The sequence below is a fragment of the Orcinus orca genome, chromosome 17 (genome assembly GCF_937001465.1).
Source record: "Orcinus orca chromosome 17, mOrcOrc1.1, whole genome shotgun sequence".
Classification (NCBI taxonomy): Eukaryota; Metazoa; Chordata; class Mammalia; order Artiodactyla; family Delphinidae; genus Orcinus; species Orcinus orca.
The window spans coordinates 87,483,139-87,498,191 of record NC_064575.1 but is presented as its reverse complement, the minus strand read 5'-3'; the positions used below and the strand labels follow the sequence as shown (position 1 = coordinate 87,498,191).

At 55.9% G+C, this 15,053-nt stretch overlaps 1 protein-coding gene and 1 pseudogene across 1 annotated transcript; both read right to left on the bottom strand.

The window, feature by feature from the left end:
* Nucleotides 1-4,892: 4,892 nt before the first annotated feature.
* On the bottom strand, nucleotides 4,893-7,113 carry LOC125961716 (phosphoethanolamine/phosphocholine phosphatase-like; annotated as a pseudogene).
* A 4,056-nt stretch (nucleotides 7,114-11,169) lies between these two features.
* Nucleotides 11,170-13,287, bottom strand: LOC125961742 (voltage-dependent N-type calcium channel subunit alpha-1B-like). Its single transcript, XM_049700554.1, has 2 exons — nucleotides 12,781-13,287; nucleotides 11,170-12,392 (listed from the first exon to the last, which is right to left on the bottom strand). Exons 1-2 carry the CDS (start codon nucleotides 13,264-13,266, stop codon nucleotides 11,856-11,858), a joined length of 1,023 nt encoding a protein of 340 aa, XP_049556511.1. The 5' UTR covers nucleotides 13,267-13,287; the 3' UTR covers nucleotides 11,170-11,855.
* Nucleotides 13,288-15,053: the final 1,766 nt, after the last annotated feature.

Here is a 15,053-nt window from a genome sequence, read left to right as displayed (position 1 = left end):
CCTGTACCTAACCCATACCCTAAACCCTTATCCTCACCCCTAACTTAATTTTGATTTTTATATTTTAAAATATATTTTTCTGTTGTTAAAACAACTTAGCAGAACAACAAAATAAATCAGAAAGTAACCTGAGTGTCCCTCAAAAAGTTAAGTCTGAAATACTTGGTACTTCTGTTCTACGGACTGTTATGTAGCCTATAAAATGTGTGAGAGCTAAATCTATTTTTCTACAGTGAGAAACATGATGTTCCACATGTAAGGAACACCTGGATATAAATGAGAAAGCTACACATTATGTTGGTTGTTTCAGGGAGTTGGAAAGGAGGGCAAGTGGTAAAATATTATCTTTCCCTTTAATCTTTTTAAATTTCACTTGTTACAAAGCATTGAATTATAATTGTACTTTTAAAAAGTAACAATGGAAATTTAAAAGAAAAAATATATATTGTTTTTAATTACATTTCATAGAATTATTATCCCTGAACCATAATTCTGTTAGTACACCAGTATAGAGATTATTTCTTAACATTTAGGTGAGAACCATTTCCTTCCGTTTTTGAGAATAATTCTGTAAACTCATTTCCAGGAATGGCACTCTTCCCCAAATCAAAGGTTTAACAAGGGAGATGCAAGCAGAATAATCATGAACACACAAAGCAATACAACAGGAACAAACAATTTCTAACTTCCAATAACAGTTCAATTTAGAAGAGGGTTTATATCTTCAGAACAAAAGCATTCCTCCTTGACTTTCTAACCAGTCAAAATCTGTGTATTCCACAGAAAACTGTGATGTTATTCCCATAAAACTACCCTTTACTGCTTCTGCCTCTATTAAATTTCCTAGGCACTAGTGTTTTAATGTACAGGTTAAAAACAAAATCGTAATGTGATTTATTTATAATGCGTGTGTTCTTTGTCTTATCCTAGTGTCTAAAGTCTTCTCCATGACTGGACCCCAAATAATATTCCTTTACGTGCTAAGTGACATCTGGAGAGTGGGAGAGATTTAATAAATACCTTAACCCTAAAGCATACCCTAACCCGTACCCTAACCCTAATCCTAACCCGTACCCCAACCCATACCCTATCCGGTACCCTAACCCGTACCCTAAACCCTAACCCTAACCCTAACCCCTAACCCCTAACCCCCAACCCTAACCCTAACGCTAAACTCTAACCCTAACCCTTACCCCCTAACCCCAGCCCCGACCCCCGACCCCCGACCCCTGACCCCTGACCCTGACCCTGACCCTCACCCTCACCCTCGCCTGTAAAAACAAGGTCATATGACTATAATTCATTCCAGGAACACAACCATATTGAGGGAGAAAGGAAATAGCTACTCTAAGCTCTGGATGATAGACCAAAAACCATATTTAAAGAAAACTATGTCATTGCTGTTTTCTACTCCAACAGACGGGTATAATGAAGCAAGGAATCCCCCTGGCCCTCCAGGATCTGCCTGGGGACCTAATCTGGGAAATTCTTATACATCAAGAGATGGCTCTGAGCTGAATTTCTGCAAAACAAGACTATCCCGTGCAAAGAACAACCCAGTAGAGCTTTGTATCCCATCAGCTACAGGAAGAGAATGGCTGCAGGCTACTGAAAGCCAGCAGCATTTACAACTTAACTCCCATGGCCTCTGCAGTGGTACGTCTGAGTTTTCTGTTTGCTTCCCTTTTCTGACTCTCTTCTCAATAAATGCACATTTCTTAATATAATGTCATAGTGGAAGCAAAACAGACCTTCAATTTTTAGATCTCAATTTATAAAACACTTAGAGTTTCTAGGGGTTTTGCTTTTAAATTCAAGTACCACATAATTTGAAAATTGTACAAGTTCTAATTATTCAGTTCCAATACACCAAACACTGGAGAGGTCCCTCTCAGCAGGAGCGCCACCGATTCCACAATGAAAGGGTAACAAGGCGCCCTCCTCCCTTCTCTTCTGCCAGAGTGACCACTATGTGTTTAAATCCACGCCCCCTGGCAAGTTTCTAAGGTGAAATTCTGACACCCTTCCCTTTCCCATCCCAGCAGGTGGCCAAGGGCCGGCTGGGGCTGGAGAAGTGCAGTAACGAAGGCTGGGCCAGCTGGCCAGAGTGGGGGTTGGCGGGGGGGGGGGCGGGGGGTCCCAGCACGTGAAATCACCATGCAGGATAAATCCCTTGGGCTTCCCATGGGCCAAGGGTGAGTCTCTCAAGGCACCGGCCCCTCTCAGGTTCTGCTTGCAGAGACATCGCGGGGGAGGGGCACTTGGCTGCTTAGGAAAACCGCGCACGAGTGAGCTTTACACCTGCAGATGTTCTGTAAAACGGGAGTGAGTAGGCTCGGGCTCGTCCTCAAAGCCTTTACTCCAAAGGCGAGCCCTTCCTGCTGCCGCCAGGTTAGGTAGCTCCGCGACTGTACCAAACAGCTCTGGTGTAATTCGTCGTTCCTTCCTCCACCCACCCCACCGAGCCGCTGTCCCCTTACCTGCGGTCCGCGGCCCTCCGCTCCGCGCTCGGATGCCGCTGGGGTGCCAGGGACCCACGGGACGGGTCGTTCCCAGCCGCCGCGCGCTGGCTCCTTAGACCCCCGCCGGTTTGCGCGGCGCCGACGGCGAGGAGCCCCGAGGACGCCCCGCGCCAGGTGCGCTCTGGCCGGGACGCCCGCTTCCGGGAGAGGCGCGCAGACCGCCGCAGCCAATGCCGAACAAAACCCGCCCCGGCAGCGCCGCGTCCGCGCGGCACAGCACGATCTCGGCGCTCTGGACACGGGCGCCGCGGGCCGAGCGTCTCCTCTCCTGAGAGGCCGCTACGGAGGCCCCGGCGCGTGGGCCCCTGCGGCGCGGAAGACCGCTCCAGGCCGGACTCACCGACACCAAAACCGCCAGGAGGAGCGCTTGGCGGGACTCGGCAAACAACCCAATGTTTTAAATGGAAAAAGGACTTGAAAAGACCCTTCTCCAAATAAGACATACAAATGGTCAACAAGCACATGAAGAGACGTTAAGCATCATGAGCCGTGATGAAATGCAAGTTAACACCACAGCGCCATACACCCCTCCACACACTAGAAGGCCTACAATCAAGAAAGCTAAAAATAACAGATGTTGGCAAAAATTTAGAGAAACTGATACAGAATTTCCCACAGGGAAAATGAATGAGTTCTGGAGGAGGATGCTGAGAATATTTGTACAACAACGTGAATGTAGTTAATGCCATGGACTGTATGCTCAAAATGATTTAAATGGCAAATGTTATGTTATGTGGGGGGGGGGTAACATAATTTAGCCCCTGCTTTATACCAGACCCCAGAGTCAAAGCTTCTCATCCATTTTCTCGCTTTTACTTAACCTCCTAGGATCTTCACACTCCCATTTAACAGACGAAGCTGAGCCTGAGAGGTTAAACTAAGTGACTTGCCCAAGGCTCACTCGGCCAAGTCTACACTGTTCAATGTTACTGTATTTACTGAGCACCTACTGAGCAATACCTCCAGCACCTGCTAGAGACATTGTGGGAGGACCAGGGTGAACGGGGGCTGAAAGCAGATTACAAAACATGGGCAGATCCTGGGGCCCTGCTCTCAGACACTGAAGTTTCTTGGAGTGGAGGGGATGGCCTGTGTCACACTTGTGGAGCCTTTTATTCCACCCCACCGCACCCCCAGAGGAGGGAAGCAGCTGGCCTGATACTGAATATTAGCTCAGCTGGGGAGGAGTCCTGGGGCTCTGGAGAAGGCATCTCCTGCCCCACTCCCCACATTGCCCCCTAGAGTCCAGTACGTGGGCACAAGCATCCCTGTGGCGGGGCAGGAGGCACATCTCATGGCACCCCTCTCCTCCCGCCCTGCAGTGGTGACACTGAACCCATACACGCGCCAGAAGGACGACGAACTCTCCTTCTCTGAGGGCACCATTATCTGCATCACCCACCGCTACTCCGATGGCTGGTGTGAGGGCATCGGCTCAGAGGGGTCTGGATTCCTCCCCGGGAACTATGTGCAGGCCAGCTGCTGACGCCTGGGATCTCTGGGATGCTGACCCAGGCACCGCCTTCAGTGAGCCTCTTGAGTCCCACTCCAAAGCCTGCTCCAGTCAAGACTGGACCAGTCCTGCACGCCTCCTGGGCTGTGAGCTGTGTCTGTTTCTTCCCCCCAGTGCAGTGGGAAGGGGTCCTGGTAAAGACAGAGGAGGCACCCAGAGGCCTGCTGGAGACAGGAAAGAACTGGAAGCCAGGGAGTTTGGTGCCCTTATCCACAGGGGACCCTTACGCCATGAAGACAGGGTCTCCAGCTGCAAGTGCCGACTTTGAATACAATCCTGACGACCTCCTGATGGTTGCCCTGCAGGGCTAGCGGCCGAGGGACTGAAAGGCAGCCCACTTGCACGGCTCCTGCCAATTGAGCCTCCTCTGCCTGCCCTAAGCAGCAGAATCTCCCATGTCCTCGGTGCTCACGGAGCCTCCACACTAGACCCCTGTGCCCCTCCGCTCTCCCATCTCCTCGGTGCTCACGGCAACCTCCACACTAGACCCCTGTGCCCCTCCGCTCTCCCATCTCCTCGGTGCTCACGGCAACCTCCACACTAGACCCCTGTGCCCCTCCGCTCTCCCATCTCCTCGGTGCTCACGGCGCCCACCACACTAGACCCCTGTGCCCCTCCGCTCTCCCATCTCCTCGGTGCTCACGGAGCCCTCCACACTAGACCCCTGTGCCCCTCTGCGGAGGTGGGCTGCACCCTGCTCTTCTGCCTGCTGCCTGCTTTGTTGTGTATTCAGGCTTGGTTCCCCAAGCTGGGCACTCCTCCAAGAGTGGGGACCAGCTCCCTCACTTAAGTGGGGCTCTCTGAGAGCAGAGATCACCTCGCCCTCATCCCTCAGACTGCAGCGTGAGAGATCTCGCTCACCTCTGCCCCTTCACCTCCTTTACAGCTCTGAAACACCAAAAGACGGAGGTGGGCCTTGGGTTTCCACTGGCTCTGCTTTAGAGCATCATGGCTTTCTGTTCCATACGGGAGAAGGGGGACTCAGAGGGCCCCGTCAGTGGTGCGACTTTGGTTAAGTCCCTGGTTTCTTGCTGCATAGACGAGGCTGGGGTGTTAGGAGACACCTTCGGGCTCTGTGAGGTCCCTGGCTGGCCAGACCCGAGCCCCGGGACAGTGTGCTACCTCTTTCCACCAACAAGAGGTGACCGTTCCCTCTAGCTTTTTTTCCTGTGGGGATGCCGACAGAGTGGGGGCGGGGAGGGAGGCAAGGAGTGTAGTGTAGGGTCACAGTAGGTAAAGCAAGATCTAGGCCTGGGACCGTCGGCAGGGAGCGCCACCTCTCTCCGCAGGGAGTCCGGTGCGGGGGAGGTCGCGGGGGGGGGGCATTTCGGGGCCTGGGTCCCCTGGACAGAAGACTGGAGGAGGGAGGCCATGCATCCCAAGGCAACAGTTAACCGTGACGCGGCGGGACATGTTCCTTCTCTACCCTGACAGGGAACCCCGTCCTCCCAGCTGGGAGGACAAGGTTTTTGGAAACACTGCTGCCTGCTCAGATATGCGCGCCACCCTGGTGCGGCCAGACTCCGGAATTCGCTTGCAGTGGAACTGGGGGAGGCAGCCGAGCTGGGTTAACTGCACAGATGGGGACAGCTCCCAGCTCCCTCCTCCAGTCCCCAAATGGACCACCCTGGGATTCCAGGAAATCCCGGAGGGATATACCAAAACGAAAGGGAGAGGGAGTAATAAAACTAGCTTTCTCTTTCCCGACCCCCCCCGCCCCCCCCCCCGCCCGGGTGCCCTCTGCAGGCCACGTCCTCAGCACCTGTTGCAGGTGTAGGCACACTTCGGTGGAGGTTTCCCAGGGCACCACCCTGGCGCGGAAGGAGCTGGACTCGGCCTTCTGCGCCTCCTGCGTAAGGCGGTGCATGCGTAGCGGTGGCGCAGGAAGGCCACGTCGCCGCCTGCCAGCAGCCCCATGGGGCAGAAGTCGTTGGCGCCGCCGCTCACGTAGAAAAGGCGCTCGAAGTGCACGCCGTCGTGGGCCCGCTCGCGCAGGTAGTCGCTGAGCACCTTGTGCTTGCACATGTTGGCGGGGTAGCGAGCGCAGCTGTGCGCGTGGAAGGGCCGCAGCGCCAGCAGCCCCCAAGGGTCGCGTCCCGACGGGTTGCTGAAGATGCGCCGGAACAGGCCGTGGTGGCCGGCGGCGCGCAGCGCACTCTCCACTCCAAAGGTGTTGGCGTCTGAGATGAGAATAACCTCAAAGCAGGCGCCCTGCTTGGCCACAAACTGCAGCAGCTCGCCCATGCCGGGCGACAGGGGGATGGCCTCGTAGATGGCGCGCAGGTCCCGCGGCCGCACGCCCTACTCGCCCAGGTACTGGAAGACGCGCTGCATGTACTCGTTGTAGAAGCCCTCGCGCTAGGTGGCACGCAGGCTCTAGGCAGCCGCTGGCCCGCCGCGGCCCGCGCACGACAGACTCGTCGCTGTTTTCGTCCACGATAGTCTCGTCAAAGTCGAAGGTCAGGAGGAAGCGCGGCACGCCCGGCGCAGCCATCCCGCTGTCCTCTACCAGCTTTGTCCTGAGCGATCGAATCCTTTTGTGGTCACCAAAAAGAGTCCCTCCGAGGAAAGGGGGACAGAACCTCTGAGCTTAACCTTCAGGGTGGGGAGCGGCGGCTGCAGAGGTCTGTCCTGGCTGAGTTTGGAGTGTAAAGAGTGGGGAGAGCGCCTAGCTGAGGTATTTGGGCGCAGGATGGAGCAAGGGGTGCTTACGGGAATTGGAGGGGACGCTGTGTCTTATCCATCCCCGGATTTCTGGGCTCCGGCTCTCACGAGTCCCTCCAGTCCAGAGGGTCCGTGAATGATGTGCATGTGGGCCATTCCCTCCACTTGCCCCCCATCCCCATGTTATGTATTTTTAACCACAATGAAAAAATGAATGAAGCACTGATAATACATGTTACAACATGGATAAACATTGAAAACATTCTAAGTCAAAGAAGTCATACTGAAAAGGCCACTCATATCACAATCATCTTGTGTGCTTTAAATCCATAGCAGTTTTGAAAATGAGGGGATGGGACTTCCCTGGTGGTCCAGTGGTTAAGACTCTGCGCTCCCAATGTAGGGGGCACAGGTTCGATCCTTGGTCAGGGAACTAAAATCCCGTGTGCACAGCATGGCCAAAAAATAAAATAAAATAAACGTCATTGGCCTGGTTTTGAGTCATAGCATCGTCCTTGAACCATCAGAGCACCCATAAGGTGTACCATGGGATTGGCTAGATGTGGATCATACGCCCATCTTCAAGGTGGGTGGAACGTAGCATCAGCCCTCTGGAACTGTTTGGACTGGAAACAGGTAAGAAGTGCCCAGAGGAAAGCTGAGGTTCTGGACTTTGGCATGAGAACAGATGCTGGCTTGGGGAAAGCGGCAGATTCAATTGCCCAGCAGCATGGTCAGCTCAGTAATTGGCCACAGAGGCTTGACGGGGACCAGACTGGCCTGAGCTGGAGGACCACAGATGCCTGCCTGTGTGGTCAGAGGTCAAGGGCTGTCCTGAGACTTGATGTCTGTTGATGCCCACTCAGATGGGACAAAGGATGCCTGCAGTCCCAGGAGGGCCCCACCAGCCCTCAGGAGGCAGCATCTGGGAGCTGGTAGGTCGCTGCACCAAGTTCTGTATAAATTCATAACATGACCATGGAGTGACCTCAGCCAGGCCTGTGCTGGACCGGGGCTGCCCAGGCCAAGTGGGGCCAGCACTACTCTTTCCAGTTCAGATGGTAGGAGGAAACCCTGTGGACTTCTGAGGCCCTAACAACTGTTGACTGAGGTTGAGTTGGATTTGAAACAGTCAGTGACCGGAGCAGACATTTCATTCTTCTGCTATCAGGTTCCAGGACGGGGGGTAGATAACCAGCGGTCCAGGTGAACCCCACACTCATGAGTGACCCAGGGCAAGTCCTGTCCATCCTAGAGGACTCAGAGGTGTGGGGTTAGGGGGGTCGTGAGCCAGTTATGCTTAACACTAACCCACTAACCCTAATGCCCAAATCTCTACTGTTAACTCCCTAACCCTAACCTCCTAATCTTTAAACCTAAACCCTAATACTCCTAACCCCTAGCCCCTATATACTTGACCTTGCCCTGTAAACTCCTAACCCTTACCCTGACCCTGACTCAGACAATCTAACCTAACCCTCTAACCCTGACCCTCTAGCCTGCATCCTTTAACTCTAATCCCTCCAAACCTCATCCTCTTTTTTTGTTGTTTTTTTGTTGCACCTGGTCTTTAGTTGCAGCAGGCAGGCTCCTTAGTCGTGGCTCGTGGGCTCCTTAGTTACAGCTTGCCAACTCCTTAGTTGTGGCATGCGGTCTCCCTAGTTGTGGCATGCAAACTCTTAGTTGTGGCATGAATGTGGGATCTAGGGCCCTGACCAGGGATTTGACCCAGGCCCCCTGCACTGGAAGCACGGAGTCCTATCCACTGCGCCACCAGGGAAGCCCTTCATCCTCTTAATGTACCCTCTAATTCTGCCCCTGAGCCTCTAACCCTGACCCTGACCCTACATTCTAACACTGAGCCCTGAGCCTGAATTTCTATCCTTACTCCTGACCCTCTAACTCTGAACCTTACTCTACTCCTAACCCTAACCTCTGAGCCTGACCATGATCCTACACCACCCTTAACCCTAATCCGAATATAGGTCCATATTAGAACAGATTGAAAATTTGAACCCTACTCCAATCCCTTTTCCCTGTGTAATCAGAACCATAATTTTCATTTTTGTCTGAAACCTAAGCCTGTTCAATTACGCCTTTTCTAAATGAACTCTAATATACAGTAAACTGAACAAAACCTTAGTTCTTATACCCACATAACCCTACACTGTTAGTGGTTATATAGACAAACCCTTTGCCTGTAACCTAACCCTAACCTCTAATTCCTAACCCCAACTCTAACTTACATCCCAACCTCAACCCCAAACCTAACTCTAACCTCTAACCGTTAACCCACCCAACACAGCCACCCCAAACCTCAGCCAATGCCTGCTCAACTCCCAAACTGTATTCCTAACCCTAAAACAACCACATCCCCCATGAGTCCTTATCCCGGCTCCTCCAGCCACAAGCCTACCCTGATCCTCACCATGACGCTGGGCCTAATCCACCCTTGCAACCTATCAGCCCCAGAGCAAGTTGAAGAGGTTCTCACCTTCTTCTGAGCCCTGTGCCCTCCGCCCCCGAGCCCTGTACCCACGGAGATGGCTCATCCGCCTGGCTCCGCACCCCTTGCATATATCACCCAGCAGCATGGTGGTGTTTTGTTTTTTGCTAAGTTTTATTTTAATCCAAGGACTTTGCTTCATACAAAATGTCATTGTAGAAACAATAGCAGAATCCAAAGTTTGGCTGATAAATATTACTCAGGCAGCAAACTAGTCAATCACAGAATTTTTTTTAAAGCAAGTCCCAGTTGTGTTGCATGGTTGGGACTTCTCTTTTTGTTTTTGTTTTTTTTAAACACTGTTCTTAAATATAAAGTTTTGCAACAAACCCTTGATTTATATCAAATATAATTAAAAATTAACAAATGAATACATTTTATCAAAAAGTACGAAGATATACATGTCATGCACATACTTGAATATATGTATATATGTATATATTTTACATGCACACAGAACTTATTCAAACTACAGCCACTGCTTGACTGGTTCCAGATGCAGACAACTGGTTGATGCTCTTCAAATTTGGCAACTCACTATGAGATTTGGGGGGAAACGTGACAGCTGAGAAGAGACAGTACAGAAACAAAACGCAGAGTCGGGAAAACAAGACAGTATATCCCCCGCTCTCTGTAATTTTCACCAATTCCAGTGTCTAGAAGAATCCAGACAAGCCAGCATGGCTGGGTGGGTCCGGAAAAGTGGATTCTCTGCCCAACATGGCCTGGGGAAGCAGCTGTGGTTCTGCACAGAATGAATACACTCAAAATAATGTGGGCAGGGGGACCAGAGACAAAACATCTACCAAAATACACAAGCTTCTGCTCTGCAGCAGGAGCCAGGGAGGACATGCACAGCCCGAGATTCCGATTCTAATTATATCCTACTTGAGTAAAATACTCTGTTATTTTAAAGTTTCAGAGTGTTGTGCCTTCAAGTAAGGAAATTCTATAAAATGGTTTGGTCACAATCATGCTCAAACCCTAGAACAGGTGGCGGTCTTGTGTGTTTTATTTCTAATATTAAACGTGTGTCTTTTGTTGCATAGCCCTATGGGTTAACGGCATCCACTCACGGGGACACACAGACACGCACACACACACATCACACTCCAAGTCTCTTTAGGAGAATCATGGGGTAAAAGCCAATGGGAACACTCAAATGGTCCAGCAAAGAGATCATCTCACATTTCAAACTGCGGAGGACACACCCGAATCTACTCATCTAAATGCTCCTTTTGTTCACAAAACAGAGGCTCTCCAGTGCTTTATGCACCACGTCCTAACAGTGGCCTTTTTTGAATGTGGCCCTGAAGCGGGGCTTCGTTTGGCTGCCTGCTTTCCCACCTCTTGTGCCAGAAAGAGTGTGGGCTCAGACGCCCAGCTCAGCAGCTGCAGCTGAGCTGCTCCTTCCTCCGAGCTCCGGCCTCATTTCCGTTTGGTTCCCAACTGCCCTCATCTGCTCAGACGCGGGCACTCCTCCTGCCCCCACCCCATCCAATCTCCCCCGCTTCCCACCAGCCTCTCCCCGATGAGTCTTCTGTGAAAAGAAATTTGCACAACTACAGAGATTGCGCCCTGCCTGTCAGGCACCCCGTCCCTGAGAATCGGGTGTAGAAAGACTGACCGGCCCGCGCGGGCCATGCTACACATGCCCTGCAGCCTCTACTGGTTCGAGGAAAAAGGGCAAACGGCCGCTTCATTCCAACTACGACGGACCTACTGGATGTTTTCTGCACGTTCTCCATTACATCCGCTTTCTACTCAGTTGCTGTTTGCAACAGTTTCCACAAAGCCCACTCGCAGTCCACACAGGCCTCCCGTCCCGCCCCCGGGAGCCTGCGCGAGGGGCTAGGAGGTCAGGCACTTGGTCGAGAGCCGCGGGAGCCGGGGTGGTCTGGTCGGCCGCCTGGACTGGACACAGAACATGTCCTCCAGCAAGCCGAGAACACACATCCTGAGAGGCTGAGGTCCTCCTATAGGTTTCATGTTTTACAGTCATGTTAACATTCCCTTCCCCATTATTCTGGTTTTTTATTTTTATTTTCTGATCAAGTATATAGAGTCAACAAACGAGTGAAGGGTGTCGTGACTAAAAATCAAAACCAACAGCAAGAACGTTGTCCAGATTTGGTCCCTGTCAGGGCTGACTGTGTCTGGGAGAGGACAGAGCATCGGCGTGTGTTTCTAGTGCCTATTTGCCATTTTAGGTACGAAGGGCGCCACCGGACTGTTGGTGTGCGGGGGCTGATGAGACCTGCTCGGTTTACCACCGACTCTGTCCTGAGGTCTCGCCCGCCCCTCTGCACCACACGTTTGCATGAAGGATGATCCGCACAAGATTCAGACCTCCTGCAAAACGTTCCCAGCACACACCTCGGATGCTGGGTCCTCCACCCAGTGCCGCTCAGCACACACAGCCGCGTCCTGTGTAGGCTCTGAGCTGTGAGACCCAGGGAGGCAGCGCGGGAGGGGGAGAGGGGGAGCCACATCCCTCTACAAACCGCTCCACCCAGCGCGAGGGAGGAGACGCAGGGGCGAGGCGGTCCTCCCGGGGCTGCGGCCCCTGCCTCAGCGCCCGAGCGCCCCCCGAGCCCAGCGCGGATGATAAAACTCATCACCTGGGACGCGCCCGCCGGTCGCGGTGCGGCTAGCACCAGTGGTCTTGGTCGGGGTGGTGGTAGCTGCGCCGCCCCCGGCCGCCCCCGCCAGAGCTGAGCCCCAGAGTGCAGTGGTAGCCGTTGGGCACCCGGCGGAGGGGGTGCGACTGGGAGGTCAGGGAGGACACGTAGGAAGTCCGGGACGAGCGGCCCGAGTTGGTGGCCACGGCCTCCTCGAAGGTGAGCGTGTCCTCAGGTTGGGTGCGGGCAGCAGCCTCGCTGTCCAGACGCCGCCCCAGGTACGGGTCGGAGCCGATCCGAGAGCTGGCGGCCAGGGGCTGGCTGAGGGGGTCTCTCTGGAGCAGGGCGTTGTGTTCTGAAAGGCCACGGCTAAGCCGGCCGGGGGAGAAGGCAGGGAGGCTGGTCTGAGCCCCAGCAAAGTGGACGGGCGAGGAGTTGGCCGTCTTATAGGCGATGCTGGGACGGGGGGTCAGCGGGGTCTGGGGCAGCTGCCTCCGCCCGCCGCGGCCAGGGGTGCTAGCACCAGATGTTGGCAGCAGGGGGCTCCCGTTCGCTGAAGCACTGCCCTGCAGGAAACGGGAACACAGCAACCCCCAGTCAAAGGACAGGGCGAACAGAGCACAGCGCAGCGGAGAGCCATGGCGGGGGGGCGGGGTCGGGCAGCTGGGATGGACCCGGGGCGGCCCCAAGAGAGTCGGATGGCAGTCTGGGGATGGTGGTGACAGCAAGGGATAGGCACAGGGCCAGGGACCAGGAGACCACAGCCCAGCCCACCTCAGTCAGAAGGAAAGCAAAGAAGGGACTGGACAGCGGGAGGGCCAGGGCTCCGCCCGGCAGGATGGACGGGCCTGGGAAGCAAGGAGCGCAGGCTTGGGCCTAGGAACCAGGACGGGAAGGGGCTCCCTCCCGGACCCCAGGGAGCGCGGGCGAGGTGGGGTTCTGAGGCCCACGTACCTGTCTCGGGGGTCCTGGCTCCTGCCCAGCGGTTGGCGACGCGGGGTGACTGCTGAGGGAGGGCTGGGGCTGTGGCGGCTCACGGCCCCCAAAGCGGTCGCAGGAGTAGAAGCGCTGCTTCTCGGAGGAGGCGGAGGGCTGCCTTCGCTCCTGGGACCGGCCCCCCTCCTGCCTGCGCTCCCGCCGGCAGCCTGCTGGCCCGTCCCCCGGGGGCGGCCCTGGCCCCGCGGCGCTGTTGGGTGCTGGCGGGGGGAGAGGAGAAGTCAGCACAGCCAAGCCGGCGGCGAGACAGACCCCACCCGGCCTGGCCCCCCAGGGCCAGCAGAGGGTCCCAGAGCAGAGCTGGGTGGGGGGGCTCCTGCCTGGTCTCAGGCTCAGGGCTGGCTGTGGGGTTGTGAGGTGCAGAAAGGAAGACGGTTCCCATGTGCTCTTGAACCCCCAACTCAAGCCACCGCCCCTAGAGAGACCCCTCGCACGCACCGCCATCTGTGTCTGCGGACGGGCTGGGCCCCTTCTCCAGGGACCTCGGCTTCCTGTCCCCGCGGCGATGGCAGCGGTGGTGATGGTGGGGGGCGGCCTGGCTGGCCGGAGCGCGGTCCAGGGCGGCGTTGCACAAACGAGCCACAGGGGGTCGCTGGGGCGCCAGAGTGGAGATGGAGCGCTTCATGGGGCTGGCGTCTGGGGCCGGCTGCGGGCGGGGACAGGGGTGGGCGCACGGCCTGAGAGTGGGGTCCAGGGAGGCCCAGGGCGGCGGGGAAGCCGCCATGACCCGGGGCTGGGCAGACCACAGGACACGTCCCATCGGGAGGAATGGGCCTGGGACTCTATCCCTGAAGTTGGGGCGTCTCCCCAGACAAGGGAGGCTGTGCCCCAGAGTGCTGGGGGGGGAGGGGGGAGCATGGCGCCACGGAGGGCCTGGCCTGCGGTCTGGCAGGGTCCCTGGGGAGGCCCACTGCGGGGCTGGGGTTCAGGGACCACCAAGCCCCACCCTCTCCCTGGACTGGTCTTGCCCACCAGAGACCCACCGCTTCTTCAGAAGCGCTCTTTGCACAAAATGCTGTTTGTGTGCCTGTCTGTCTCTCCCAGGCCGGGCGGGACCCAGGAGGCCTCTTGGCCTCAGCGTCCCTACAGGACAGGGAGGTGCAAGGAAGAGGGAGCCTATTGGCCTGGCTGGAAGGATCCCGGGGGGCGGGGGGGCCCAGAGCTGCCTCAGCGGCCACGGTGAGACCACTGTGCCAGCCCTTCCGTCCATCCAGCACCGTGAGGCTGCTCCCCCAGGGCTGAAAGCACACGGAAACCCACGGAAATGGGCTCACCCACAGCCACTGCTCGGGCTCAAGCAGCAAGGAGGGAGAAGAGGCGCCAGCTAGGCACCGAAGGGACGTGGCCAGGCCAGGAGGGCACCAGGCGCAGTGGGCAGAGACGGGGGAGTGAGGGGTTGGAAGAGGAATGCTCAACCCAGGCGCTGAGCCCGGGAAACAGTGCTGCAGCCCCCTGGCCAGGGGCTTCCTGCCAGGTGGTCAAGCAAGTCCCAGAGAAAGAACGTCCAGTGTCCAGAGAGGGAGCAGGGTCACCCCCAGGGCCTCCGAGAGGACATGAGGGAAAAGGGTGGCTTGAGGAGGCCCTGTGTGTGATTTCTGGGGGAGTGAAGAGCTGGAGTGGGAGAGGTGTGTCCCAGAGACAGGGAAGGGCTGGGTCAGTGACAGCAGTGGGGACTCTTGCTGGCCTGGCCACACCTCTCGAGGCCAGCATCATGTTCTGAGGGTTCCAAACAGGGCCGGTGGTGTCCAGGCTACAGTGCATTCGGGGAGGCTCCACCCCAGCAAAGCCCGCATGTGGGACACAAGCTCCTCCATGCCAAGTCTCCTCACCCCGAACCCCCTCCCATGACCCCAACCCTCCCAGGCTACCCACCTGAGTCTCTGCTGCCAGGCGGGGCATGGAGGCCGCTCGGCCCTGGCTCTCCAGCCCAGGTTGGGGCTCCCCGTCAGGGCCTCTCAGGGCCATGCTCTGCATCTGGACATCCACAGCCTGGGGGGACAGAAGCCCCACAGTCACACCCACCCCCATCACACTCTCACCTTCTCCCCCATGCCAGCCTCCCCCCATCCTGCTCTCGCCCTCACCCTCCCACTCTCACCCCACCCCCAACTCGACCCCCCAGCCCTGGGACCCCTCACTGGTTTTCCTGTCTGCACCACCGGGATCTCCATGGAGTGGCCACGCTCCAGGGGCATCGTCACCTCGCAGGGCACCTCCTGGGTCCTCTGAGT